Source organism: Tachypleus tridentatus, chromosome 11 (assembly GCF_004210375.1).
Source record: "Tachypleus tridentatus isolate NWPU-2018 chromosome 11, ASM421037v1, whole genome shotgun sequence".
Lineage (NCBI taxonomy): Eukaryota > Metazoa > Arthropoda > Merostomata > Xiphosura > Limulidae > Tachypleus > Tachypleus tridentatus.
The window spans coordinates 95,141,102-95,168,566 of record NC_134835.1 but is presented as its reverse complement, the minus strand read 5'-3'; the positions used below and the strand labels follow the sequence as shown (position 1 = coordinate 95,168,566).

The 27,465-nt window shown below is 30.6% G+C and overlaps 1 protein-coding gene across 8 annotated transcripts in view; it reads left to right on the top strand.

Moving 5' to 3' along the window:
• LOC143232823 (rho guanine nucleotide exchange factor 7-like) overlaps positions 1 to 27,465 on the top strand; it is a 113,147-nt gene that overhangs the window by 67,640 nt on the left and 18,042 nt on the right. Inside the window, exons 12-17 of one of the 8 annotated variants that reach the window (XR_013017786.1) lie at positions 4,142 to 4,220; positions 13,721 to 13,947; positions 16,695 to 16,896; positions 17,884 to 17,973; positions 18,846 to 18,948; positions 20,837 to 20,973. Coding sequence is in view for 6 of the 8 variants with exons in the window: in XM_076468736.1 (XP_076324851.1) it covers positions 4,142 to 4,220; positions 13,721 to 13,947; positions 16,695 to 16,896; positions 17,878 to 17,973; positions 20,837 to 20,982 (750 nt within the window). In the remaining 2 variants the exon portion in view is untranslated. Of the gene's footprint in view, positions 1 to 4,141; positions 4,221 to 8,055; positions 8,135 to 13,720; positions 13,952 to 16,694; positions 16,897 to 17,877; positions 17,974 to 18,845; positions 18,949 to 20,836; positions 27,258 to 27,465 lie in introns of those variants that run through there. The other 7 variants (XR_013017785.1, XM_076468738.1, XM_076468736.1 and 4 more) reach the window with 7 other exon arrangements.

Here is a 27,465-nt window from a genome sequence, read left to right as displayed (position 1 = left end):
TTAAAAATGAATGATAAAATTTATTTTTCTTAAAATATAGAAAAATAAATCAGGAAGTAAAGCAAACATTTATCTCTTTTTCAATATGACCTTTGTACTTAGTTGTTGCTAAGCCTTTTAAAATTGTGTGCATGGAGGATATCTAAACAATTTTTTTAGGTGTTATATATACAGTTGAATAACCAAAAAAATCATAAGTAACTATACTGATACTGTAGAATTCCACTATTATTTATGAAGTTCAATGACTAAGATGTATTTGGGTTTTAAAAAATATGAAATTTTGGTTATTCACATGTTATATACTGTAGTAAGAATATATAAGGGAATGTTTCAAAAAACTGAAAGAGTTGAAAGGGGCTACTGTGTTTGATTCAGTACATAAACCATATCTCAACAAATTAAAGGTTATGAGGTTCTTATTTTTTATTCTATCTTATAAGTATTAGTAGTTTGAATTTCTAATTTGTATGAAATTATAGGGTAAATATTTTGTTATCACAAACATCTAAATTTAAAGTGTTGCATTCAGCATACCACATGCCTCACTAAAATCTATATATAGATGTATTCTTTTAGTTTTTGCTTTTAAATTGAGACTTTAACTCATACATAATATTAAAGTCTGACTTAAAGTCTACAATTTGATTTCAAACTTATTGACATAAATTCATGAAATAATAGTTCAATAAAATTTTGAATGCAAGTCAAATGCAATGATATGGCCTTTGAACCCTGATCCATTAAAAAAGGGTTAATTGAATTTGATGGGCAAAAGATACCATGTGATGATTTGGGTGAATGCTTGAGCCCTTTTATTACAGGATTGTAGTTCTGTCATGATTAGTTTATAAAACAGTGGTAAAAGAAGAAATCTCCAATTTTATACTCATTTAATATGAACATTTTAATGACAATAGTAATAATAATAAAGTAATCTTTCACAAGGCATGCATACGAGCTCCTTGTACCAGTTATAGTAGCTAGCAGATAATGTAATTCAACAGTGTAACATGAGCTGCACATTCCTGAGTGATTTACATCTTACAAGTGTGCGAACAGTAGTCAGTCATGGTTCAAAGGATAATAAAATAATAAAATTTAGTTATAGACATATATTGTTATAAACTTAGAGATAATTTGGATGAATGAATGTGGTTTCATATCACAATATTAAGTCATTGTAGAAACAAAAAAAAAGGTAATTTAGATTTATTTCACTTTTTTTGGTGTTTATGAAATTGGTCAGATTTACAATTTGTTTTGAGGTAGGTCAGAGAAAATAAGGTAAAAAATATTAAGTTTTACTGAAGAGAAATGTTTGAACTAGATTTAGGATGCCTTAGGGGTTACACAAAGGAAGATTGATGTAAGGGAAAGTATTTTTAATTTTAATATGAAAACTACTTTATATACAGGCTATTCAAAACAAATACTCAGTATATTCACTGACAAATCTTTATTTTATTGTATTAAAAATACCTAACTAAAAATATCATTTTCTGTATGTTAAAGACTTACAATATATAGTAAGTGAAAACTGTCAAATTTTGTGAAGATATACACACTATATTGAAAGTTAGAAGTATTAAATCTTCAAAGACTTTTAGTGTGTACAAAAAGGTTATGTAGTTAGTCATATAGACTAGTTCCCTGCTGGTACAGTGGTAAGCCTATGGATTTACAATGCTAAAATCAGGGGCTTGGTTCCCCTTGGTGGACTTGGTAGATAGCTCGATGTATTTTTGCTATAGAAAACATGACACACATATATAGACGAACACCATGTTCAGAGAGTTAACTAAAGGTTCAGGTGATTTCTAGGGAAATGTTGCACAGTGCAGTATCCAATATTATTCTGTAGCTACTGAAGTGGTGCCTTCCAGTGCCATTTCTAGAAACCAGTAGGATGCATTCCTATACTTTTTATGCATGTAAATAGAAAGTATTTTGCCTTTCTGCTACATGGTTTGTTACAGACAATTCCAAAAACCTACATTTTCTTAATAGCCAATGCAAGTTAAAGTTTTTATTTTTTTATAACAGTCATTACTTGTACTTTTAAGTAATTTTTTTATAATTCATTATTCTAGTACAGTTTAACAATATATATAATCATCTAATCAGAGTAAGCTGCAAAGCTCTTGTTCTCCTAGTTTCTTACAGTAATTTCAGTTGGAATTTAAACATCAAGATTTAAACTATGTTTGTGAAATGTAGACTTGGAATTTTGGAAATCCACAGTATAAATGTCATCTAAGCTATTTGTCATTTTTAAATGAAACAGTTCAATAAGTTAATTTTTTTACTCTTTAATGCCCAGTTAACTTCTTATTTCATCTTTCTTTGAGTGAGGAAAGATCATGTGATGTGTTACATCTTGTACATTTAATACTTTAATTGTACCAGTACCTTTTCATTAATCTAAATTCCCCCCATATTCAATAATTTAACTTGCAGATTCTTTAGTTTCAAATAACAATTTAATTAAAAGTGAATTCCCTTGTTAAATGTAATTGAAATTAATATTTTTAATTCAATGATTCAGACACCTAGAAAAGGAAATTCAGTATTTAGCTTCTTATACTTCCCAGTCTGTTTGTTCTGTTTTAGGCTAGCCTAATATTAGCAGCATAAATATTTATTTAATCTTTGTGTGTAGCTAACTTTACTGTGTAAAAAAATACAGATAAAATGTAGGGGCAGTGAGAAAAGTAGTAGTAGTAGGGAAGTGAAGAAAAATGGGAAATTAGAGTTTGAACAAAGGGGGCAAACAAAAATGTGAGAAGAACATAAGGAGGACTAATTCAAGAGAAGTAAAAACTATCATAGAATGGAAAAAGAACATTAACATAAACAAAACTGACACAGCAGAATTTGCTGTGTTGGTTTTGCCAAAGTAGTGGCCAAGCATTGTATTCCATTTTGAACTTTCCAATAGTTACTGCTGTAATAGTTATATTGGTGTAACAAATATGCTTGCAGTTTTGACCTGAATTTTCTAATCTTGCTAAACTTTATGTTCTGTTTTTGTGATTATGACTGAAAACTGTGTTAAGGTAATAGAATAAGTTTCAGGTACCCTACATGGTGTGTTTTAGTACTATGAGTTATAAATCAAATTGTAAACATTAGTAATTGACTCATTTTTTCGAAAACTTAGATAAAGCAAAAGACAAATGTAATAATTGGAATCATTTGTTAAAAGTTTCAGAATTCTCAGTTCCATCATCAGTAATCTAGAGGTACAAAATAAGTAAACAATATGAATATCCAGTTATAACATGAGAAAAATGCAGCACTGCTGAAATATTAAAATAAGTTTAAATAAAGTAAAGATTGTGTATTATTTAGTGATGAAAGAAGAGTTTTTATATATTCCTTTAAGAAGTACAGTATCATGTTTGGCTGTTGAGATAATTTTAAAGTTGGAGTGAGAAACTGGATGTTTTGTTTTTATATTGTGTTGATAGATAGTAGTTGGGAGGGGTTTGTGACCTTTCTTTTAATTTTTAAAAATGATGAGATTACAATGATTATGAAACATTTAATAAGTTATTCCTGTTGTCATGTTTGTGTTTTGAATTATTTATGATTGTACATTAATATTAATCTTTAAAACTGTAATTGCCTTAGACTTAAGTTGTGGAGTGCCCAGCACTAACATTAAAATGTGTATACAGTTTAATTTAGCTTGGTATCATTTTAGTTGCCATTTTGATTTAATGTACTTACAGGACTTATTTATAGTTTTATTTTCAAAACTTATGTTTTTTATTAAAAAACAATGAGACAAACAGAATTAATATTTAATAAAAAAAAAACGTAAGTTTTTGAGTTGATTTGTCATTGAGATGTAAATAATTCTGTTTGTTGTATATTATCATCATTATGTAACATCAGTGTAAAAGCCTCAGTATATTTTTGTTTGATACAAAAGGAATTTGTTTGAGAAATTTCAAGTAACTCTTCTTATCAGCTTTGTATCTACATCAGTTAATTGAAATTTTTTATCTAGTGTGTTTAAGAGTATTTTCTGCTGTTGCTAAATCTAATGGAATTGTGAATTATGAGTTTGTTAAAAAAAAGTGATTTTGTTGATGGTTTTATCAGCTTATTTTGTGAATGCACATCTTTACAGGGAAAACTTCCTCTCTCTGATATTGATATCAATAAACTTCATTCTAGTAATAGAATTCAGAATGCTTTTGTAATTACAGGTAAGTGATTTTTTTGTTAAATTTATTGGATTTTGTTAATTTATATTTATTGAAATAAGAGTATTATGATGTCATTGTCATGCAAAAACTGTGTATATTCAAAATATTTTAATAATGTGACAAAGGTGTCACTTTTAATTATTTTATATGGTTTTAATAGAATGTTTAGTGGTATATTCTTAACTTTTTCCATCTAAAGCATAAATCATGCAAAATGGACTTGCATGGTTTTGATACAACATTGTTGTTTTGTCAACAGTTGATAACAGTTGGTCACATGTAATAGGCATATATTTACAAGATTTCTCATATTGCTGTTAAAGAACTGTTAGGTAAGGGAATTAGAAATATGAAAATCGGGTAAGATACTTAAGGAAATACAAATCAGCTTTATTTTCTGGTTTACACTGAATGATTGTAGTCAGTAAGCCTAATAAGTTTTGAAATATGAAACAAAACTACTGTGAACAAATTGCAGTTGTCCAAACATGATAAAAAAAAAAAGTGAAAAGAAATTATAACTGACCAGACATGAAACAAAATCATGAAAAAAATCAATTTTCCAAACATGAAAAAACTTGTTTAAGTTTATATTCAGAGTATTTTATAAAGTTTTAAAAGTTATCATAAACATGTCTTGTTCTATTGGTGTTTGATATTTAAATTACAAGTTATCAGATTATATATTTCTAAATTGGCATCGAGTGTTTGAGGTATATAATAGAAATTAATAGTGTGATAACCATTCATACTTATCTAAACTGTAAAGAAAGTTGTTTTAATAAATTTGAATTACTCATTTATTCCAATTCATAATGTATACATATGAAGACTATTAATAAATTGTTGATACCTGTGTAAGTTGTTTGGAAATGCAGTTATATTTTGTAAAACAGCATAAGGATAGGAACCCACTGGCTATGGTCAAGCATTCTGAAAACTCTTCTTGGTGTATCAACTTAAGATTTGCCTTTTTTTTTTTAATATACATCTGAACTGTTTTAATGAGATTTGTTTTTGAACAACTTTGTTTTATCTGATAAAAGTTCATAATTTTCAGTTTTGGAAAGCTTTCAGATAAAGTGATTGAATTTAATTTCTTTTGGCTCTTGAGCATAAGGACCATGCAGCTTAGTTATTTGAAAAATATTAGATCTTATTTTAAATTTTAATTGATTCTAAAGTGAGTAAAGTTTCACTGACTTTATTATTATATTTATTGAATTATATTTATTTTACAATTTATAACATGAAATTTATTAAACTCTTTAACACTATCTTGCATGGTCTACTATTAGCTAGAATATACCTTTTTATATATATATAGTGAGTACTGAGTATCCCACATTTACATGCCCTTAAATGAAGATGTTTAATATATGTATGATTTCCTTAAATTGGGCTTTGTCAAAGTATGTATGTTGCTACCTTTTACAGACTTATATTTAATATGTAACTAACTTTATTATCAATGTATGTTGTTAAACTTGGCATTGAAAAATAGTTTATAATTCAATTTCTAGTATTATGCAGCTTTAAGTTTCTGATTTTCAAAATGATACACTTGCATTTATTTCTCAATTCTCGCTTCTCTATATCATTCTGAATTGCCCATTTTACGTTTTCTTTGTATACCCCTATATGGTGATATTAAACTTCCCATGAACAAAATTTAATACAATATATGTTCCCAAGCAAAAGTGTAATTTCTAACTTTAAGCTTCTTGCCTAACAGATAAATACGAGGGCTGTTAAAAAAAAATATGCAGACTGTTTGAATTGCGCAGCTCCAGTTGGTTCCAGGGGAATCCGCTTGGTGTCGCTAGGTTCGCACAGATCAGCTGATTACGACGCCATTTCCCGATTGCAGATATCTTCATTTGTGTATTAGCTAGGCAGTTTTACGTGAAGTGCAATTTTTTTCGTTTGGCAGATTTCAGAATGAATGACCTGAAGGAGCAACGACTTGCTGTGAAAATTTGTGTTAAACTTGGAAAATCTGCGACTGAAACTTTTGCTATGCTTAACACGGCTTACGGTGATGTTGCTATAAAGCGTACGGCATGTTTCAAGTGGCATGAACATTTTAAGGATGGTCGACAGTCCTTTGAAGATGATGAGCGTCCTGGACGTCCTTCCATGTCGACAAAATCAACACCCTGGTGCGGGCAAATCAACGTCTGACTGTCAGGGAGCTTGCTGAAGAGTGTGGGATATCAGTTGGATCTTGTTACAAGATTTTGACCAAAAAATTGAAGATGCACTGCATTGCTGCAAAATTCAGCCCTCAGAACTCCAGAGTTTCTGGCCAAACACTTGATCACTGTTCTCCCCCCCCCCCTACTCACCTGACCTTGCTCCTTGCAATTTTTTCTTGTTCCCTAAACTCAAAAGACCCTTGAAAGGAAGATTTAAGATGATTCCCGAGATTAAAGCAAATGCAGCGAAGGAGCTGGAGGACATTACAAAAGAAGCGTACCAGGACTGTTTCAACAAGTGGAAACACCGTTGGGATAAGTGTGTGCGTTGGGGAGGAGAGTACTTTGAAGGGGTCCCAGACCTGTAACTTCTAAATAAAGTACATTTTGTTTTATGACATCAGTCCGCATATTTTTTGAACAGACCTCGTATATGTAAGTGTGTGTGTGTGTGTGTGTGTGTGTGTTTCAAAAAGTATCAGTAATTCTCTTTGTCAGTGGAAAGAGAATATTCAAATTTACTGAATTTTTGTTAGTCTAGGTTGTCCAGGTGACAGGTTTTGAAAATTTGGTCTGTTTCATTGTCTACCATTGTTGAAGTTTGGCTTGATCAACTAACTATCTGGATCATTTTAACCTATTTAAAACTTAGCTAGAAAGCCAATTAAATTATGGTAGATTTAAAACGTTTTTATTGTTGTGTAGGACATTATTTTGTATTTTAAACTTATATTATGTACTTTAATTTATCTTGGACAAGTGTCCAAGTTATTATGTTACATATTTTATGTATTATGATTTCAAACAGCTGGAAATTTTAATTTAGAAGTTAATTGAATGTTAATAGGTATCAAATATATGATATTTGCCAACAAGATTGATACAAACAATTTTCTTTCTTAATACAGGTATATTTTAATATTCAAACAATACAATCTATAATAATAGTTATTACAAATAATGATTTATATACAAAACTTTAACAAACTCACAAACAATATTAAATGCTCTATCCAGTCTGGAACTGAATACTTTAAGTTCACAAGACACAAATTATTTTTATGTTAATATACAGATTTTACATGTAGTTCTAAATATATATTTAACTAAAGCAAATATAGATAATAGAATAGTATTAAATCTGTTAAACCTCCCCCCCCTTAGGGAACTAAAAATTGTCTAATGACAATTTTTAACTAAGATGTTATATGTATAATTTGATAGCAATGAGTTATCAAAGAATTATACAATTTGAAAAATCATGACAATACATAACCCAATGAAAACAAATGATTTTATGGCCATAAAATTACATAGCATGTGAAAGTGCATTAGCACAGATATTATGAATCTCATTGACATGGATTATCTTCAGTTCATACTTCTGTTATGTTAAACTCCAATATAACAACCTTTATATCCTTCATACCCTTCATTTGGTTAAAAACGTCAGTGTGTGGTGATAAGTAAAAATGTCAGTAGGTTGTTGAGGTGCAGATACATACACTATGAAATGTTTTAAAGCTAACACTAAAGTCAATGTTTGTTTTCCATAGTTGAATAGTTCTTTGACATTGAAACATTTTAGAAAAGTAACAAACAGGGTGTTCAATACCTTTGTTATTTAATTGTAATAGAATGGCACCAAGCACCACAATCACTAGCATCAGCAGCTGATGTGAAAGGCTTATCAAAGTCAGGTGCAATCAGTAGAAGGTAAGTGAACAATAAATAATTGACCTATTCAAAAAAAACATTGACATGTTTCAGACCACTTGAACTTTTAATTTTTCTTCAGTTTGTTAATAGTACAGTGATGTTAGCAAAATGTTTACAGAACTTCCTGTAATAACCAGCCATTCCCAAAAATCTCAAACTTTTCTTGTTGGTAGGAGTTTTGTAATTCACAGTGCAATCAGCATAGTCTTGAATTGGAAGAACTTGACTGTGGCTTACCACATGACCTGAATAAAGAACTTTGGCTTTAAAAGTTATTTTTCACCAAATTTACAATGAGATTGGCTTTCTTAAGCTTCTCAAAAATACCACATAAGACACAAGTGTTCTTCCCAGGTGTTACAGTAAATTACAGTATTATCAACTTAGATTTCATCATCTGTTAAGACATTGTTTGCTGAAAAGTTGCCTGACAATTGTTCATCCCATATGGCATTACAGTTTACTGGTATAATTCATCAGGAGTAATAGAAGCAGAGATCTCTTTTGCTCTGTCAGTTATAGAAACAGCAAGTCACATTTTCTGATATATTTAGTTTTCCAATTTTATCTGATATGATCATTCATTCTTGGAATGTTTTAGGAATATATGTTTGTGAAATAATTTGCTTTGAAAAAGTCTGTACAGAATCTGAGTAATCAAATTCAGGAACCAGTACACTAGGTGAAGACCAGTCACTTTACTGAGTTTTGTAATGCTATTTTGCAGCATATCTTGTATTTCTTTGCACATTTGATCAGCTTTTGTTGGATTCACATGATAGGGATGTTGTTTCACAGGAGAAGCATCATATATACATCAACATCATAAACAGCAATATTTGTTTGTCTAGGAATGCCCAAAAATGTATATTCATATTAATTCGGTAAACTAGCAAGTTGGTTATTCTCTGCAAGAGGCAAGTTTTACTTCAAGATTGGCCGGTTGTCAGAGTTATTCAGTTTGATTTGTGCATCTTCAATATTTTCAAATTTACAAGCATTTGAGTCAAAATAGACTGTCATAAACATTAGAACACTCCATAGGTAAGATGTTTTCAAATACATCTCAGATGTGATAACTATGTATTGACATAGCAGAGCTTGGTAGCCTTTTGATGATCAGGTGTTTTTACAACAGTCTCATTTATCAGACCATCCCTTAAGTAATGTCCAATTTTAGATTCAGAAAAAGAGAAAGGATTTCAAATGCTTTTAATGTTATATAATCAATAATGTATGTTCCATTATTGTAAATTACTTCCTGCCAATTATTCACAAGCTTCTGAATGCCACTTCTATAAAATTCTTGTGGTTTGGAGGAAAAGAATGTAGAGAGAGTAGTTTTGACATCTTTGTGTGTTTCAAGTTCTTTTCCATCATGATAGTTCTGCCAACTTCAGAATAGATTGTAATCAGATGGGAGCACGGTCTGGAGAATAAGGAGAATGTGGAAGTTTTTCCCAGTCTAGTTCTTCAGTCTTTGAAAATGTGATCCTTGCTGTATGGTGCTGTGCATTATTATAATGTAACACAACACCTTTATGACTGATCAAAGCAGGTCTCTTTTCTTTCAGTGTAACATTCAAGCTCTCTAACTGTTGACAGTAGAAGTCTGATTTAATCATTACATTGAGTGGTAGCAACTCAAAGTGGATCACACCAAATACTTAAGACTTTCCTAGGGTGGAGATTCATTTTGGACTGTGCTTTGGCCAGTTTACATGCACTGTACCATTGTCTACAGCTCTTAACATTTTTACAAGATATCCATTTTTCATCTACAGTCACTAACCTATCCAAACAAGGTGAGTTGCATTCACAAGAGTGCAGTTAAGTGCAAATGTCCACTCTTGCTCTGTCAAATCATGGGGGGCCCATTTTCTAAGTTTTGACACCTTTTCAAGCTGTTACAGATGACAATGAACTGTTGAATGGATTGAATTAAGTTTCTGTGCTAGTTTTACAACTGTTACAGTGCACTCTTTATCAAGTGCAGCCAGCAGCAAGTCATCATTAAACTCAACAGGACAACCTGAATGTGGCTCACTATTTAAGGTGTAGTCACCTGATCTCAACTTCTGAAACTCTGAAACCACTTTCGACATTTTCTTTCATTGAGAGGCTTTGCATTGTAAACACCTTGAATGTTTCATGTAGTTTCTGCTGCGCTCTTGCCTTTTTTAAACTCAAAGCATTATATGCTTAATGTGCTCCTCAGACACATCCATCTTCATAAGGGTTTATTTGATAAATGATCTGAAAAAGTGGAGTTGGGTTAGTTTCTTTTATTTGTCTGAACGCACGAGCACGCACGTACACACACCATAGGTTATTACTATTTAAAAATAAATAATGAAATTTATTTTTCTTAAAATATAAAATAATAAATCAAGAAGTAAAGCAAACATTTATCTCTTTTTACTATGATCTTTGTACTCAGTTGTTGCTAAGCCTTTTAAATATTTGTGCAGGGGAGGATATCAAACAAAATTTTTTTAGGTTTTGTATATACAGTTGAATAACCACAAAAATCATAAGTAACTATACTGATACTGTAGAATTCCACTATAATGTATAAAGTTCAGTAACTAAGTATTTGGGTTTTAAAAAATATGAAATTTTGAGCATACTAAAGACAGTCTATCACCTTAAACTTGGATCAAAAGAATGCAGTAGCTTCTTCAATGATTAAAATGGCTGAAAAAGCCACTTTGGGGACATTCTAAGTTGATTGGCTATTCACATGTCATATACTATAGTAAGAGTATATAAGGGAATGTTTCAAAAAATTAAGTTAAAAGGGGCCACTGTGTTTGACTCTGTATATAAGCCATATCTCAGCAAAATAAAGGGATATAAGGTTTTTATTTTTTATTCTAGCTTGTTAGTATTAGTTAATACTAACAATTGAAATATTAATTTCAATTCCTAATTTGTATAAAATTAGACATAGTATTTTGACATCACAAACATTTAATTTTAAACTGTTGCATTCAGCATACCAGATGACTCACTAAAATCTATATTTTAGTATCTACTTTTAAATTAAAAATTAACTTGTATATAATATTAAAGTATGAAGTAAAATCTACAGTTTGATTTCAAACTTATTGGCATAAATTTATAAAATAGTGGTTCAATAGAATTTTGAATGCAAGTCAACAAACATTATGATGTAGCCTTTGAACTGTGACCAGTTATGAAATAGTTAGTATAATCATTGGAAAGAACAGTTGCATCCTGTAGTGTTTCATACTTCTTTTCATTCAAGTAAAGTATTTAATAATAACTTCTACAGTGTCAAAATTTGTCAGTAAGACATAATTACTTTAGTGTGTTAAAACTGTTGCCAGTATGCTTAGAATTACACCATCCATCAAAATAAACCTCTTTTCTGTTAAAAATTCCATACAAGTTTTGTGTTTTTGCTTGCGATAAACTCAACCTTTGGTAATAAGCCTTCAGTACTAACTCATGCTTTCAGCTACAATGTGAGCTTGCTCTTTTTCACATTCAATACAAGCTTGCACTTATTCATCTTCAGTATAGGCTTGTTCAAGTTTGATTTGTTTACACCTTAGCTGAATTTCTAATTTATCTTTGTCACTCAACTAAAATCATTAAGTTTTCAAATATTTACAAAAGCCAGTGTTAAAATTAGGATTTGAGAATATACACCCTTGTGCAAATTAATTGAAACAAATGGTTATTTTACAATATTTTCAGCATGGTGGCCAGTGTAGGCTCGCTAGACCTGCTGATTTCCTTTAATAGTCATTTTTTCACACAGACGGCATCATTAGTTGTATTTTGCAGTACGGTTGATCTATTTTTGGGATATATGACGAAATTTTGGGGAATATTGACGTCATTCGAAATTGCGTTAGAAGGGCAAGAAGACCAGTTAAAAAACAACTTCTTACCAACTTAATGAAGAAAAAACAGTATCAATGGGGTCTGAAATACAAGACCTGGACACAAGAACAATGGAGGAAGGTGTTTAGTGACGAGACTTGTCACTGTACTCTTCGTACAGGGTCAAAGAAGTCTGCATGTTTGCAGATCTCCAGGTGAGAAACTTCAAGAATCTCCCATCAATCAGTTCATGAAACATCCCTTGAAGAATATGTTTTGGGGCTTTTTCAGCTACTATGGCATCTGAGGCTTGCATATCGTAGAAGGTATGATGCGAGGACCTCAGTACATCGAAGTTTTGCAGAGAAGAGTCATTCCAGAATTGAAAAAGAGATTTCCAGATGGATCTAGCATTTTTCAGCAAGATCTGGCTCTGTGCCACACATCAAAACTTGTGAAGAATTTTATGACTACAACACGAATAAAGGTGCTGGACTGGCCTGGAAACTCTCCAGACTTAAATTCTATTGAATATCTCTGGGTGATTTGTAAAGAAAGACTTCGGAGAAAAGACTGTACTACGAAGGATAAGCTAATTGAGGCCATAATTGAGGTGTGGTACCACGATCCAAAAATTAGTAAAGATTGCAGTCAACTTGGACTTGATGCCAAAGTGGATTAATGATTTTCTGAAAAATAAAGGCGGTCATATCATGCATTAATTTGTGAGTAATTTTTGGATTCTCAGAAATAAAATGCAAAAAATTGAAAAAATCGTAATTTTCTATCTTGTTTCAATTAATTTGCACAAGGGGGTATTTGAACAGATTTCATTGAGTGAATCTAAAAACATGTAGTTTTACACACTTTTCTCTTATATAATTAAAAATATAACAAATTAAAAAGACGCTTTTTTTTTTTTTTTTTTTGTCAACCCTGTGTACTTCCCAGTGTACTGAGAAATTTACATCTCGGGCATAGTGAAAAGGTTAAATAGTTCACCACAGGATTATTCAACACACAATCTGTAACTTACAGTGTGTTTAACAGACAAAATATTAAAATTTAATTCAATAATTCTTTTATTTCACATAAAGTTATTGGAATTAAGTAGTAAATAGTTGGTGGTTTATACAAATATTTCACAAAAAATATCCTAATGTAAGTAAAACAGAAGGGCAGATACAATCTTATTGAACAATTTGCAAAATTTTTTTTTATTCCTCTATTTATCCATACTTATCTGTATAACAAGCAGTAACCAAAGTACTGTTTAAGCATAAGTTAGTTTGGGTTATAAATTAGATGTTTCTGTATTGTAATAGCTTGCACGTGTAGACTTTAGTTGGGTTAATTCACACTTAATACTAGAAATTAGGTAAGTATGTGCAAAGGCAATGTTATTTTAAGAAATTTTTATTACAATGTAGATTTAGGAAGTATTTTCATGTCAAAGATCACATGTTTGCAGTGTGTGTGCGCGCCATTAATCGTATCTTTAGTATAAATGTATTCCATTCTCCCTCTTTATGAATAAAGTTAAGCTTTGTAACAAGTTTTACAGTGAGACAAAACCATCTAAACACAAGTATCTCTTCTGTGGAGAGCTAACTTTCTCCTGTTCTGTTTAGGCATTGTAAAGGAACCATGTGATTGCCTTTAGTAACTGTGTTTGGACTGTATTAAGTTGAAAGGTAGGAAATGTATTTCATATTTTTACTTATTTAGGAAAGATGATCCAGAGGATAATAGTAATGTGCCACAGTAGAGACTCAATGGAACAGTGGTTACAACTAATACAACAACAGATCTCCATCAGTCAGCACCCTGGTAGAGTTTCCATTCCACCAAGCTCCTCTCGAGGTCCTAAAACACATAATAACCTTTCTCATGTTTCCCAACTTCATATCACAGTATCTCAGGGTCTTCCTCCACAGCCTCCTCCTCCTCCACGTGTAGGTATTGAAATATATTGTTGTTAGTGGTAAAATTATGTAGTAAGTTAAATGAGATTGTGGATTTGAAGTTACTTTGTCATGCTGTTGTTATGAGATTACTTGTGTTTTCATAACTTGTGAATGGACATGCATCTCTGTTATAGGAAAGTTATTAAAAATAGTTAACAGAGCAGACCTAGAAAATTTTGTTTTTATAGTAGTTAATTCTTGATGTTTAATAAATGTATCTTATTAATTTTGACCATAACAAGTCTTGCACTGGTTTGAGGAAAGCAAAAAATTATGGACAGCAGGAACAGTGGATAATTGAGGTATCTAACTATTTAGCCCATTGTTTTATCGAAATAAAATGTTGTAACATGCTCAATATTTATATTATAATTTTTTATACTTTCATTTAATCACATTATCAGGAAAAGTTAGTCGTCATAATCATAAAGGCCAAGTGTTGATCAGTAAGTCATGCTTAATTTCTCTGAATTTTAGAAGCTACAGATGCCAAATTCTGCTTTTATTTTGTAATACTTCCTCTTTTGATTGGCAGTTTGTTTTAGTTTAATTTAGTTATAAAGAAAGGTGTAAATAACTCCTGAAGTTTGGCACTTTCTGCTACGGGCAGGGAATTATATTTACACCCTGTTGATGCCTATGAAAAATAAGTCAGAAATCAATGCAAATCTATGTTTGGGAATTATTAAGAAGTCTTTGTTAAAATAGGTTGCAGATACCAATTATCTGTAGAGAAAAGGATAACTAAGCTGCATCCCAACACAACGTGAACATGCATTTATGGTTAAAGGATGCCAATTGTGCAAAGAAATCTTAATATGTATTTTTTGCATTTTTGTATACTTTGTTTTTAATCACTAATCAAGTAAAATTAGCCAAGCTATAAATAGTTTGTATTCCTCTCTTAATAGCTAAAAATAAGAGACAAGTTTAGGCTTGAACCAATTGATTTATAATTTGAATGCACACTAGATCCTACACACAAAAACCCTGGATGTCATGCAACATCTGAACTTTTCTAACCAAAATTAATTTCTGAGTCATAGTTTCTCCAAAATGTTTAAATTGTTGTCTAGAATTATGATGGTATAATTATTTTGAGAAAATTTGGGGTTAATTAAAAGGCACACAGCTAATCAAGAACTGTGGATAACAGAGGCATGGATAATCAAGGCTCTAGTTAACTGCCATTTCCTGGTACAAACAGAGGTAAAATTAAATCAGGCTCCTTATTTTTTGGCTGAGTTTTGGATCTGAAAGTATTTGTTGAAACTTGTATTAACCTGAATGTTATTTTTGGAAAGTGGTATTGTTGAATATAATTTACAGTCAACTAGATATAGATAAAACATAAAAATCTTTTTGGGTTATTTTACTTTTAAAAGAAAGCATAGATAAAATGAACCAAATGGTAAGCACATTGTGATTAAAATAAGGAAAATTTCATGGCTTTTTGTTGTATTTAGTGATATATATGATATGAATGCTCTAAATTAATACATTGTACAAGTCCATAAAAAAACCCTATGGAATTTTCAGAAGTATGAAAGGCATTATTTTCTAATAGATTTGTTGGTAGATTTAATTAATTTTTAAATAGGTCAAACTGAATTCATGCTTAGTCTAGTAACTCAGTTTTTGTTCTTTTCAATTCATATAATTTTGTAAGCAGTAGGTTAACATAGAATGTATGCTTCCACCTTCCAGTGCTATCATTATTCTGTGTAGTTTATTTTTTTGTTTGCTTCTGAAAAATCAATTCTCTAAGGAAATCATTCACATTTAGTTTGATTTCTATCTATTGGATAAATTTGCCAATTTTTAATTTCACAGCATTAAAATTTATGTATCTGTTATTTTTTATTTTCTTTAAGTTTACCTTTATTCTTTTAACATTTTTGTAGTTTTTTAATACAACTTGTTGTATTGGCATGATTTCATTAATGTATGGTTTAAATATAATTCTTTCTGTATGCTTCATTGCAGTAATTTAGATTAATCTCTTTTAGAATCATTATTTAAAGTTAAAAACTGATACAAGCTTAAATCACAAAGCTAGTTACGCTAATCCACACTTGTATTTTGAAAAGCATTTTGTTTTTGCTCTTGTAACAAGAAAATCAGTTCAAGAATAGTTCTCGTATACTCATATATAAGTGCATTACAAAAAGATGTTCTGATATTTCTGATTTTAATTCAGAATAGCATACTTTTAATTTATAATTATTTTTTATTAAACCTTATTTCTAATGAATGAAAATGCTGAGAAACAAATGTCATGAATTATTTTTAATGAAATTCCTAGAAAGGAAAAGAAAACAAAGTTTTGTAAAATTCATATACTTATAGTGGAATGTTTTTATCAATTTAAAAAAATTAACAAATTTTTATTCCACTTTACACTGTATATCCACATTAAAAATAACTGCAAACAGTTGTGAAGTTTCAATTATTTAGTATGTGTGTGTGTGTATATATATCAAATTCAGTATATAGAAGGCACTAGAAAAGCTAATGGTATGAAATTTAAATAAGCATAAGATTGCTTTAATTTTTATTATTTTTAATTTCAAATACTTGTATCACATTTTACTATAGCAAAATAATCTTGTATTAGTAATTTTAAATTTTTGAATAATCCTTTATATTCTGCAAATCCACTCATATTTCTGCATAGATCATTATTACTGTAATTATTACTTGTTACAGTTAGTATTTTGTGTTGATGTTTTTAGCAAATTGTAGTAGGATCATCTTGCACTAGGCTGATAAATACCAATAGTGTGAAAAAAACTCCAAGTCAAACTGTGTCTAGTGTAGAGAGAGTGTGGAAGATGTGGAGCTTGAAACCTCACCCACCATTGCGATCATGTTTTGCATTGTCAGCTAAAGAAAATATTGTTCTCAGGAGGGCCAAAGCTGGATGTAAGGTCAAAGGTGAATATACTTAAATGCAAATTACCTACAGATATAAAATTAGTTTTACAGTTAAAATAGGTGCAATGATCTAATAACTACTATTAAATGTGCTAAGTTAAGGATAATCTTTAAGTTAGATACATGTCTTTATGTTGAATTTCTTCGCAGTAACTAATTGTATATACCTTTTATTTTTTAGCTTACATTTGTGTTAAAGTTAATTTAACAAGAAATACATTTTAAAATTTAGAAAAAATACAACTAACTCTTATCAATCAAATGTTTAGCAAGCCTTCCCCTATATTATGTTCTTTGAGACAGCAGTAAGTCTTGTTTTACAATGCTGAAATCAGGGGTTCTGTTTCATTCAGTAGATATAGAAGATAGTTCGAAGCGTCTTTGCTATAAAAACACACACACGCATCCATATGTTAATTGCATCCATCAAAATCCAAATGCCAACCACCCTCTTATAAAAAATAAAGTTCTCTTAGCTGATTCTTACTCTTCCAAAGTTTGTTTCCTCTGGTCGTCTAGTGAGTTAAGTTATTTTATTGTAACTGAACAAGAGAAGGAGTTTTAAGTACTTTATTGTTCTGATAATTTGACTTGATACTCACAGGGTATGGAAAACAAAAATGTAAGCACAGTTTGCTGATGGCACTTTTTTATATTAATATTAATTTTTACTACAGTTTTTGTGGGGTGACTTAGATTGATGAGTAAGTGTAATAATATTAATGAAAATGATTTTGAATTCTATTTTATTAAATATTTACCAATTGTATAACATTTCAAGTACAAGTATTTAGTAAATAAAACTCTACTAGAGACAAAGATAAGCCATTATATTAGTAGTATTGTAAAGTTGTAAACCAGTGGCTTTCTTCCTTAATTTTAATAATTACAATTTTGAGGAATTTTCTGTTATCTTGAATATGTTTTACATTTATATTAAATGCTGTTTTGTTTAACGAGAAACTTGGGATTGCTTACCAGAAGCAGAGGAGAAACATTATGAAGATGACATGAAAATGTTACATGTGATAGAAGCATACTGTAGCAGTGCAAAAGCAAGATATACAGTCAATTCTGGTAAGGAAAGTTTATTTTACTCTATAGTTCCTGTGACATGAAATGAATATACTGGTCTGTAAAATGAAATTTGGTATGAGCATGAAAACAAGTATGCTTATTATTTTCTCAAAGTTTGACTCTGGTTACTTTTAAGCTTCAAAACTTAGAAATATACTTGCAGTTAGTTGCACTTTTAGCTGTTTGTGTTTATTAACTTTCTAGTTTATGTGACTTTATTGTGAATATTTGTTTTCTTGAGATTTCCATCATCTTGCATTGCAATAATACATGTGCATGTGAAGAACTGTTAGTTACTTAAGAAATTTGTCAAACTTTATAATGGATAAAAGTCACCATGTTATTTCGTTTAAAGTTTTAGCATAGCATATTTGATCTGCTTTATCAATAATGAAACATTCCTGCAGTTTTTGTTTTGTGTATGTGTGTTTTTGTGTAACGTAAACATTAAAATAAACACGGATCTTTTTTGCTCACCTTTTTTGTAGTACTAGTAGTTAATTTGTGTAATATAAGTAATGTATGGATACAGAAGGTATATTAAATTGAATTTATATACTCATAAATGTTACTGCTAATGTTTATTAAAAGTTGAAACATCTTGCATTAAAATAATGACATTTCTATAGAATTTATCTCTACACCTTTTCCAATTCACTTTTAAATATTCTACAGCTGGAGGTACACACAAGTATAAGGTAAAACATAAGAAATTGTATTTTGATTGATCTTACATTAATTTTTTTAGAAAACACTATACTAGCCAAATTTTTCAGTTTATCTTAACATACTAAAGTAAAAATAAATAATTCAAATCATTCATTTTACAATTTCAGAATTTGAGAAATATTTCTGTGTTCAAATTTGTGTAGGAAATACTGCTAACATCACTCAAAAGATATAGGATGAAGATTTTGTTTTTAATAGTCTGATCAAGGAAATTGAAGTCAAGTCTTGATTAGTGCAGAGTAACAAGTTAGTCATTTTGTTGTTATACTTCATATTGAATCAAACAAGAATAGTTATGTAGCTGTATACTACAGTTGCATATTTATAGTCCTTTAAAAATGGACACAGAATTATGCTGGTTGGGAATGGGTTTATGCAGCTTCAACACAATATCTCATTGATTAGTGAATATTTTACATTCTCTACATAGTTTGTCTTCATCAGTTTGTTATAAATATACTCAAATAAAAAGGTTTTTTTTTCCTTTGCATTAAAACGTGTGTTGATAGTATTAATGTTTAACTAGTAAAAAGGTAACTTGAGTTTGTTACTTCTCTATATGAGCCATTTTTCATTGAACAAGAACCTAACTTTTTTTGAAAATTGTAATCAGAGAATAACTATGTAAAGTTTAGAACTGTGTGGTTAGTCTCTTGTATACTAGATATGTGACATATTTTAGAGAAAGTATATATGTTATTTGTATTACTCTATGCCTAACATGTTTTTTGCATATGAAGCATCTTTCTCTCTCTCAATCTTGTATAACTGCTATATAATGTGGACTGCTTTTATTAACAGTGTCACCTTATGGGTTTTATAACTTAAACTTTCAATAGTGAGTGAGTGTGTTTATTATAGATCATAGCTACTTATTACTTGTTAATGGCACTGAAATGTATTGAAGGAAATTTGGCTTAAACATTCATCAAATAATCTCTGTCAAAGATCATTTTTTCCATCATAACTACTTACATATTTCATTTATTACCATAAGCAAATAAATTAGAAGTTCTTAGTGATGCTTCAACAGTATTTTATTTTACTTATTTTGTGGTATGAGCACATTTTACTGGTTTTTGTTACATTTATTTACAATTAATCTCTTAAAGCGTGTTAAAAATCTTAATTTGAGATTTGCTTTTATACATTTTTGAGTCTACTTGGAATTTGTTTGTTCTCAAAATATGCTGTAATCTATCATAATTAAGTTTTAACTGGTTTTCTGCTCTCTCTCTCTCTTTCTTTTCTCTTTTTTTTTTTTTAGTATGTTGGAGGAATAATTGTTTTGTAGAGCATAAACTGTGTAGTTAGAACATTACAAGTTATTTACCACATTTGCCACAAGCTTCTTTTGTAAAATATTTTAATGTTATATTTGAAACTGAGTGTCACTATTATCATATTACACTCAATTTGTTTTTTAAATACATGATACTTATGCCTATATAATGTTTCCTTCTCCTTTAAGACAAACCTTTCATAAACATGTTAAGTTTAAGGTTTTACAGTATGTAAGTTTACTTGAAAATAATTGGTTGAAAATTTAATATTTTTACCTCAGTATTAAAAATCATAACTAAATTGATTTTATATGAGAGTATGGATGTAAGAAAATTAAACTGTGTAAATGGTTTTTACAGATTTGAGAGCTTTTAAGAATTTTTGTGAAAAATTTTGTCCATAATAACTGTGCTAATATTGTTCACGATTGTTTTATTTACATATATACAACTAGGAATGAGGCTAAATTTGTAGTTTAAACCTTAAAATATTGTGAAAAATATCTTTGAATTTTATATCCGAGAGTTCATAAACATGCAACTTTTTTTCAGCATTGGTTGTTATGTTTAAAAAAAAAATTGTATATTACTGGTTTTTTTTATTTGCAGCAAATTCATTCTGCTTAGTATTTCATTTTATGATTGTATTTTATTTGTCATTTGTTGCGAGCAGTGTATCCAAAAGTATTATGTTTACAGTTTTTGGTAAGATATGATTCCTGTATCTTAGGAACTGTAACAAATAACCATAGTTTTATTATGGTTTGTTAATGAAATGTAGAATGCAAAAAAATTGATATATTGTACTGATGTACTTATATTTTCTTTCCTACCTTTTTTGTGCTGACCAGTGGACCTTTGTCATTTAATGGCTTTACGTAATCAGGGTGAGTGGGTGAGTGATCAAGACACAGATGATTATGCTAATCCTTCTTCTCGAACAACCACCTGGTGTTGTGGTACTTTTGCCATAAAAACTGTTAAAAAGTTTCTGTAAAGTTAGCAGAGGCAGGAAATGTGTACATTATTTTCTGTGGAAATTAGGACTGTTTCTAAAATTTTTATTGTGATTTAAAAAAAAAAAATAATTTGTGTAATTTTTGGGTGAGCAAAATTTGTTTGAATTTTCAGATAGAAGTTCTTTGGTTAAAGAAATAACCCCTAATAATTAATTTTACTTTTATATAAATATACGTATATCATATCTTTGTTACGTGTCTGCTGTAAAATAAAATTTTGTAATTAGTTTCTTGAAAAGTACTTTTGCCCACTTTTATAGCTCATTTAATTTTAAGAGTTATATGTATTTGTGAAAAACAGAGGAGGAAGGAGAACTTTGTGCAATGTGCATCTTTGTGTAATAACAATTATTTTTATTCATTGTGGTACACATGGTTCTAAATGTTATTTATGTTAACTTGACTGATATATATATATATATATACAGGTATTGATGTTTAGTTGTTATTGATAGAATGGTTCCTAAGAGTAAGGTACAATGTATTAATTTTGTTTTGCTAAGCTGTGTTTGAGAAGCATTATTGAGACAGGCCAGGTTCCTGTTGCTTGTAAGAAAGTACTATTTAGTACAGTAGGTTATGACACTAAAGAGGAGTTATGAGCAGGTTTCTAGGAGCTCACAAATTGTCTTGACTGAGACAACTCTTTTCTTTTAATTCTTTGAAATGTATGAAAGGATGAAAGGTTCATATATCACCTTTGTTATGAACTGTGCAAGGAAAGATCAAGAATACTTTCTTCCAAAGCACAAATGCAGGGTTTGTCTGGCAAATCTGTCTAAAAAACTGGCATAGTATTTTGAATGAACAAATGTAATCATTAAATCAGTATGGGCATATAAACATAAATAAGAAATTTAGGCAGTTATTTTCCATCAAGAGTAAAATGCAATATTTTATTATTACAGACTGCAAGTGCATAGATTAAAGTAAATTGATTATTCAATTTATTTATTTCCATGACACTTTAACATAATCCAGTTACGCTGTAGGTAAATGATGGAAAATGGGCAGAAAGAGAACAGCACTGAATAGTGTTGAAGTATTGAAAGAGAGTTATGTAAATATAATCAAATGGAACAGAAAAATTAATGTTTACAAACTTTTCTGAAATACATTTTGCTGGTTATATAGCTAACAATACAAATGAAAATAAAACATGAAAGTATTTCTATTAAAATTGATTAGGAAATTGGTTTTGGTAGTGAAAATTAAAGCTAAAAATAAGTTGCACTGTTTCACTGAAACTAAAATAGCTTTGATATTATCAGGATTTTGAAAAATTCCATTGATGTGTAAGCTTATTAGAAATAAGCTTATTGGAAATAAGCAGTAATATCTAGAATTCACTACTTTTAAAACTTAGTTACCATTTGCTGATGCTATAGCTTTTCTGTGATGTTAGATTTGCCTTGCATGCTCCAGTCTTTTAAACTCCACTTAAATGCCTTTGGCAGTATCTAATTTGCAAATATCTCCACCCATATCTATACACTATCTATCCTAGCACTGTATAGAAGTACCTCACTCAGATAATATAATCACTTTTTATTGATTTAACCTCCTCTATTTGTCCTTGGTTATCTAGTGTCTCTTTACAGTAGGGGAGGTCACTCTCAGTTGAGGCTGTCCATATTTGGATCCACTGGGACATGGATACATATATTTAGCTCAGGAGTGTTTTCTCCTGGGGCTTCTGAAGTTGTTTTTTGTTGATTCTGATAATTCTGTGGAAAATTTGGAGTCTGATTTCTTTTTTTTTACTAAGTCAGTTTCTCACAAGTTCAATTTGGATCAAACTCCAGGGTCAGTTAGAGTGAATTACAACTATTGATGAACACTTTTTATTCCTTTACTAAAGATTCACAGGTATTTCATGTTCTGATATTGAAGTGGTCTTTCATTCAATTCTATATCTCCAATACCCTCCCATTCTGTAGTATTTCCAGCCTGACTTGAATAGTGGGGTACAGGTTTTCATTACATGGCTGTGAGAGTTACTGATCGGGGGGGTGGTAATGACAGCTGATCCTGTTATTTCAGAATTTTATTCCTGTTTCCTCGTTATGCCCGTAACAAGGGGAAATTAGTGAATGATCATCATTCTTTCTTATCTCATCCTACTCTTTTATCCTCCCAGGTCCTCAATGATGTCCTTTTTCATCCTTTGTTGGCATTCTTCAACAGGTCTGGATATCCATGTTTGAGGTTGCTGAGGTATTTCTCCATATTCTCATAATGAATTAATTTTCTTTTAGCTACGTTTAACATACATGGATCAGGTTCAATAGCTCACGCATCTAGCGTTTGGTCTAGCACCATCACCCTGTGGCTTATGTTCGTTTGTACAGGTTTTCAACATGTTTTAAGCCTGACTCAGCTACTTTCCATCTAGTTCCAAGCTATAGAACAGGCAATCAGCTTCTTACTTATAAAGATAGTTCTGTCTCTTTGGGTTTTTGGGCTTCCCTTGAATCTCTGATTTTTTTGTGATGTGGTCACATGTTATCCTTTCAGTAGTCCCAGTGCAACTAAAGGATTTGGAACTATAATCCATTGGATCCTCCAGTCTTTTTCTTCAGAAGTAACATCTTAGTTTTTGAGTGACAGTTGGCTTGGATCAATCCTACAGTTAGCATATATATATATATATATATGTGTGTGTGTGTGTGTGTGTGTAAATGTCTACCGACTCTGTTCTAAGCTTATCTTTTCATGCTTACCTCCTTTCATGGGTGAGGTATGCATGTTAAAGGTCAGGTAATCCATGATATTTGAATGGAGGACATATCTTCTTTCTTCATTTATAATTTAGATCTTGTTGCACTGTAGCAATGGATTAATGAGATTCCCACTGTCCCTCTCTACTATCTAGCAAAATCACAGCCAAGGGAATGGGCTTGGATAAATCACCAGGCAACTAAAGTTGGCAGCTAAGTCCTTGTCCTAGTTTTGTTTGCTTTATCAGGAGCAGGTCTAGATCTCTTCAATATCCTCATGAGATATTTCATCAGTTCTACAGTGGACCCTTCAGTCTGTCATAGAGATGTGTTCTCAGGGTTTTGTTTTTAAAATTAAGTTCTTTCTCTATAGGGTTCATTCCAATCAAATCAGTCTCCGGGCTTGCCATTTTTCCAGGGTGATAAATTTCTTAGCAGATTGTCAGTCTGAGTCTTCACTCTTTCCTGACCAAATGGAGTCTTTGTTGTGAGGTTTTCTAATAGATTTGTTCTCTATTTGGGTCTTCAGTGATTGCTTTTGTCCCTTATTGATACTCTCAACTACAAGCTTTGTAGTCTCTAGTAAATCCTCAAGCTTGGGTGGCAGATGCAATCAGTCATGATTGGATGGGATTGCACATCTGTGCCTTTCATTCATTTCATCTATTGTTCAGAATTCTGGCTCTGTTTCAGTCCTCTACTTGTGAACTGTTGCTAGCCCCAGATTGGCTGGCCTAACCATAATTTCATCTTCTACAGTATCTTCAAATGAGTCCATCTCTGCATCTTTTGTTTTGGTTATCCTTGTTGAAACATTCTTAATCCCACATTTTACACCAAGACTTTTCTAAGTTCACTGGGGCTTAATTCCCAGGGTATGCCTCACAAGGATGTTTACTAAATGTGTCCACTATATCTTATTTTGGCTTGGTTTTCACTTGGGTCTAGCTTTATCTCCTGTTGTTTAAGTTAGACAATTTTGTCAACTACTTTTAATCATTTCAGGTTTCGGACACCTCAGTGCTATTCAGCATTCCTCTCAAATGGTTTCTTCAAGTGCGTAACCAGAATGTTAGGGTGGTATTACATCCTTTGTCTCAACATCCAGCCAAGACTAGCCTTTCCTATAATGGATCATTTTGTTGCTGCTGACATGCTGATGGTATAGATTGGAGTTGTTGGCATGTTTGTGGGACTTTTTGTCTCTTCCCTTAGGTTCCTGATAAGTACTTTCTTTTCAAATCTCTGGCAACCAGGGAAGTGGATGCATCCCTCAATGCATTTCTTTTACCATCTATTTCTCAGTTGTATGCTGACTGTTTGTTTTGTTCTGGCCTGGCCTGGAGGTGTTGGTGTTGTGTGGCTCACTCTACCTCCATTTGTGGTGAGTCTTGATGCTGAATTCAATGGGGTCCTTTGGTTTCCCTAGGTTTTCTTTAATTTCTTAAAAGTGAACTTGCAGATATCCAGATTGCATATTCTAGACTTTATAGGTGATGAATTGCTTGAGTTACATCTCATTGGTTTCTGCACATTTGTGTTTTACTGCCCATTCATTTATCCACTAGGAGACAATTTTTGGACCAGTATTTGGACTTCTCCCAATATTTTTCTCTCCCATTCTTTCCATGATCTGGCAGTCTTCTGGGAATTTTCCACTACCACCCATGGCTGTTTTAACAACATCTGCTAGAAAGGAGGAGGGTGTATGCTTGTCATTATGTTGTCTCTATTTTACAGGGTACCTTATATCTTGCTTTCACAGAATCCCACTCTGTGATGAGTGTTGTCCTGACAGGTGTTTTTTCAATCCAATTCTGCACTAGCAACAAATTTGGCTATTCTTATTACTGGTTGAAACTAGCTCTGTAGAAATTAGGTGTTCCATAAGACCATTTAGGTGCTAACCAGATGGTATTGCCATATTATCATAGAATTCCACGTATGGGCTTTTATGAGTAAAGCTAAAGGGTATCCTGCCTGTCCCTTCTGATCATTGGATTGAATAAATTGGGCTGGTTTGCTTTTAGAAATTTAGGGAACTTTGCATTTGTATTACATTAGATTTTTGTGTTGTATACATATTTCGTTTATTTTATTTTCTAAAACCATTCATAGAAAATGTATTTTGAGCTATCTAATTTATGTTACTGTACGAAAGGAATACATTAGTGACTATCAGCTGAGTGAAAATTGTTATTTGTTGATTGTTCTGAATACTTTGACAGTTGTATGTTATACTTTATAATTTTCCCTTAACACAGTAGATAAGCAGTAAATATCACTGATATGTGCATGTATGTTTTTAATATTAAGAACTGAATATTTATATTTAAAAACAGTGAATAAACTTTCATTGTAAGCCCATCTAGACTACTTTACTGTGACAGTGAACATGTGTAAACCTCATTAATGTGTTTTGTAAAACTCATACTTTAGGCCAGGAATGTGTTCCTATACAGATATTTAGTTTGTTCTGCCTCTAGTACATTGTCACTCTAATGAAATAAAAGTAATTGCATAAAACACTCAAAGTATCTTAGGAAAAATGTTACAATTAAATCACATTTCATGTGTAATTTGAAGACTTTTAACAGAATGATGTATTCTGTGTGTTAAACAATTTTGCTCAAGTTTATGATAGTTGATGTGAGGATTTTGTTTTATTATATAGATCTTTCTTTTTTACATGTGTATATAATTAATGCTTTTATTACCAAAAACTTTTGTACCTAAAGCTTTGTTTTATTTTAGTTTTAAGTGTAATGTAAATTATAATGAAATATTTGATTATAAAAGAATTTCAGTTGGAACTATTTGTGTTTCATCATATCTGTATGGGAAGGAATTACCTTTGTATTGCACTCAGATTGTTAATCAGTGTAATGCATATTCTATATGTATGTATAATACTGTACAGATGCATTAGATTGATGGCATTGCATTTGTCCTTTGAGAATGTGTGTGTGTGTGTGTGTGTGTATACAATATTTTTTATTATTTTGGAAATTAACAAGTATTTTTGACAGTTTCTAAAAACAATTATGCAAAATGAAGACATTTAAAATAACTTTTTGTAAAATTTATTACTTTCTATGTAAATTTTTTCAGTATTTGTAAATTATTTATATAATTGTCAAAATAATATATTTGTTTAAAAACAGTTTTTATAAGATTAATTTATTAAGTCATTTATTTGAAATTTCTAATTATTAAGATTATTCAGATAGTGTTATTTAAATAATTTCCTTATCAACAGGCAAAATATTACCTTTTTTATATAAGGAAAAGGGAGTACATTGATGAAATGAAACTTTGTTTTTTAGTATTATTTAACATACTTTTTACTTTTTTTTTGCTGTACTGTTAATTTTCATTCTGTATATTTTACAGATGTGTTGTTTAAAATAAGTTTGAAGTCATTTTGGGTGATACATGTTTATCAGAAAACTGAATGTAACAAATACAAAATCTTTGAACTAGCATTGACACATGATTATTTGTAACCTAAAAATTAATAAAAACATATAAATTGACATAGTGTGTATAAAAACATACTTTATACTGTTTCACTTGCATAAAACACTTCAGTTCTTTATATGATTGTTTAGTCAGTGTAATCATGATGAAACAAAGGTAACAACTCAGTAGTTCAACTTATCGTGAAAATCTTTTGATCTTGGACATTCTCATCAGGAAAGACAGTGACAAACTCACAATTAGAATATAGAGAAAACAAAC